The following is a 2,824-nucleotide window of genomic DNA, read 5'->3' as shown; positions in this document are numbered from 1 at the left end:
ATTATCTAATCAAAGAAATGGAAGAACTCTGCAATGAAAACTTTAAGATCTGACACAGAAAATCATAGAGACAATGTCAGAAGATGGAAAGACAATCCAAGCTCCTGCACTGGCAGAGTTGACATTGTGACAATGGTCATACTACCCAATATTTTGATAGTATAACACTATCAAAATTTTGATGTAGTTCACATTTAGAAAAAAAACAGGAAATCACATGGGATCACAAAAGACCACGAAAATCAAACAATCTGAAGGATTAAGAGCAATGCTGGAGGTTTTACACTCCTAACCTCAACTATAATGCAGAGTTATAGTGACAGGACAGCCTGCATGTATCTAGTGTGCATTTGCTCCTCCCAAGACCTTGGGCTATCTGGAGATAGAGGAGCTCTCTCTGTGGTGTCAGAGATTGGACTGTTATAGATCCATTCACCCCCAGGGCAAAACAGAAGACCATGGCAGCTAGGTACCTTGTTGTGTATTTGTGAGTGTATTCTAATAAATCCTAAATACCCCCCTTAAACTCCTTACATTTGGCACCCACAGGGCATCTGCCTTCAGCCTCTGCAGCTGTTGGCGAGCTTTCACTGAACCCCAAGCTTTCCCAGCTCGGATACCCAGGAGGCAGATCCCCTGCCTGCCCAGGCCCAGACTCCTGGCAACCTCTTGAGCACCAAGGGAGGCCAGTGGTTAGCTGCAGTCAAGGGACTGCTTGCAACCAGACTCACAGTTGTCACCTTGCCCGACAGCCAGCCCAACTGGGCCTCACCAAACTGTGAGTCCATTCCAGCCCTCTTCCTTTCTGTGTGCACCTGAGACCCTGCCCTGGCCCCTGCTGGGTGCTGTTAGGAGGAAACTGCCTGCCCCAGGTCCAACTGCAGAGCACTACACCCAGTTCCACAGATTCTGAGCTGCTTCCCACTGGGCTCATTCCTCCAGTTTGAGCTGAGCCGGCCAGTCAGCAACACACAGTCCCAGGCCAGCCCAGGGTGCTCTTTGTCTTTCAACTCCCCATTGTGTTCCCTGTAAGAGGTCAGTCTCCTTCCTGAGCTCAAGTCAGAGAGGATGGAATGCCCACTACACCTGAAACTGGAATGAAATAGGGAAAGTTAAATGGATAGAATAGAGTTCCCAGAAATAAACTGAGAAACTATGCACACTTAATTTAGACACAGCATGGACAACACACACTTGGGGAAAATACAATGCTGCATACTGGGTTTCTACCTCAGAAGAAGAACTTCCAGTCTCACCTTTCTTTTCTTCCTTCCTTTGTTTTACTTGTTCTTTTCTTTCTTTTCTCTCCTTCCTTCCTTTCTGTTTTGAAACAGTGTTTCACTAGGTAACTCTGGCTGGCCTGGAACTCAGTAGACCAGGCTGGCCTCGAGCTCATGCCTCAAGGTCATAGAGAGCCACCTGCCTCTGCCTCCTAGGTGCTGGCCTTAAAGGCTTGTGCCATCTATTGCCTTCCACAAAGCTGGACTAAAAAAGTTCAAACCTTGAAACACCCAAACTTCAAGAAGACAACCTAGGGGAAACTCTTCCTGGTTCCGGGGTAGACAAGAACCTCATAACAGGGCAATAGCACAGGAGCTAATTAGGCCAGGCATCAGCATGAAGATATAGTGTCTTCACAGCCCAGGACACAATCAGCAGAGGGAACAGAAGCCACAATAGTAGGAAACTTGTACCAGCTGGACTGCAGACAAGGGACTAGAGCCCTCAGTTTACAGAGAACTGCAGATACTAAACACCAAGGAACTAACATTTTTCAGTCCACAAATGGGTGAGGTAACTGAACAGACAGTTATCTTAGAGGAGGAAGAGGAGGAGGAAGAGGAGCAGAGGAGGAGGAGGAGCAGAGGAGCAGAGGAGGAGGAGACAGAGGAGCAGAGGAGGAGGAGGAGCAGAGGAGGAGGAGGGGGAGGGAAAAACCTGGCATGGTGTGGAAAGCCTTTAAACCTAGGGGGAGTAGGGTTGTGGACCCAACAGAAAGCCAAACCCAATCCAAAACAAACAAACAAACAAACAAACAAAAAGCAAAAAAAGAACCCCCCCAGAGAGCTCATTTTTTCTTCAAAATGATATTGAGCCCTTAAGTACATAGTAAACAAATGCACATGCAGGTACAGTATAAAATCACAACTAAAAGCAGGTAATGGAGTTGAGGTGTGAAACAGGACATAAATATAAGTGATCTCTAGGTTTAAATCTGTCAAGGACTTTCTTGTGTTGTTGCTGGATAAATGCATAAAATATATTTCATATTGAACGGGTAAGATCCAGTGTGACCATACACAGGTTCAGAATGGTTACTCTAACTGTATAGACGTTTACTGAGAGGCATAGACTATGTCCTGGTTAACTTTGGTGTGTAGCTTTTTCTTTTAACTCTTTTCGTAATAAAGTTTAAAAAAAAACTAAACACAAGAAGAGATAGGGTATTACCCCAGCAGATTAGGTCTCTTCTTCCTCAAGACTAAGCCCCATCCCTAAGGCAGCGTGAGGAGATGCCCTTGGTCCCTCGCACCTGTGCAGAGACTGGAGTTCCCCATCTCCAGGTATCTGAGGAGCGTTTGCACACACTCGCCCTCCAGGTAGGCCTTGTATTTCTGTGCCTCATCAGCCTGCTCCAACTTCTGCCTGGTGATCTGCGCTGCCTCCGTGTCCGCGGCTGTCCATGTCCTGAGGTCCTCGTTCAGGAAGATATAATTGTCACCATCGTAGGCGAATTGTTCATATCCACGGAGGAGGAGACCATTGGAATCCACATCACAGCCAGATATCACCTGGATGGTGTGAGAACCTGGCCCCATCCCAG

At 46.9% G+C, this 2,824-nt stretch overlaps 1 protein-coding gene across 1 annotated transcript; it reads right to left on the bottom strand.

The window, feature by feature from the left end:
- Window positions 1–6: 6 nt before the first annotated feature.
- LOC121138367 (H-2 class I histocompatibility antigen, K-B alpha chain-like) lies at window positions 7–2,810 on the bottom strand (the record flags this gene model as incomplete). The annotated part of the gene is given in 1 exon segment (XM_040741082.1): window positions 7–2,810. A coding segment is annotated over 1 exon segment (315 nt), but the record flags the coding sequence as incomplete, so codon positions are not given.
- Between the last annotated feature and the right edge of the window lie 14 nt (window positions 2,811–2,824).

Source organism: Mesocricetus auratus, unplaced genomic scaffold (genome assembly GCF_017639785.1).
Source record: "Mesocricetus auratus isolate SY011 unplaced genomic scaffold, BCM_Maur_2.0 contig_11590_pilon_obj, whole genome shotgun sequence".
Taxonomy (NCBI): domain Eukaryota; kingdom Metazoa; phylum Chordata; class Mammalia; order Rodentia; family Cricetidae; genus Mesocricetus; species Mesocricetus auratus.
This window is presented reverse-complemented; position numbering and strand designations above follow the sequence as displayed.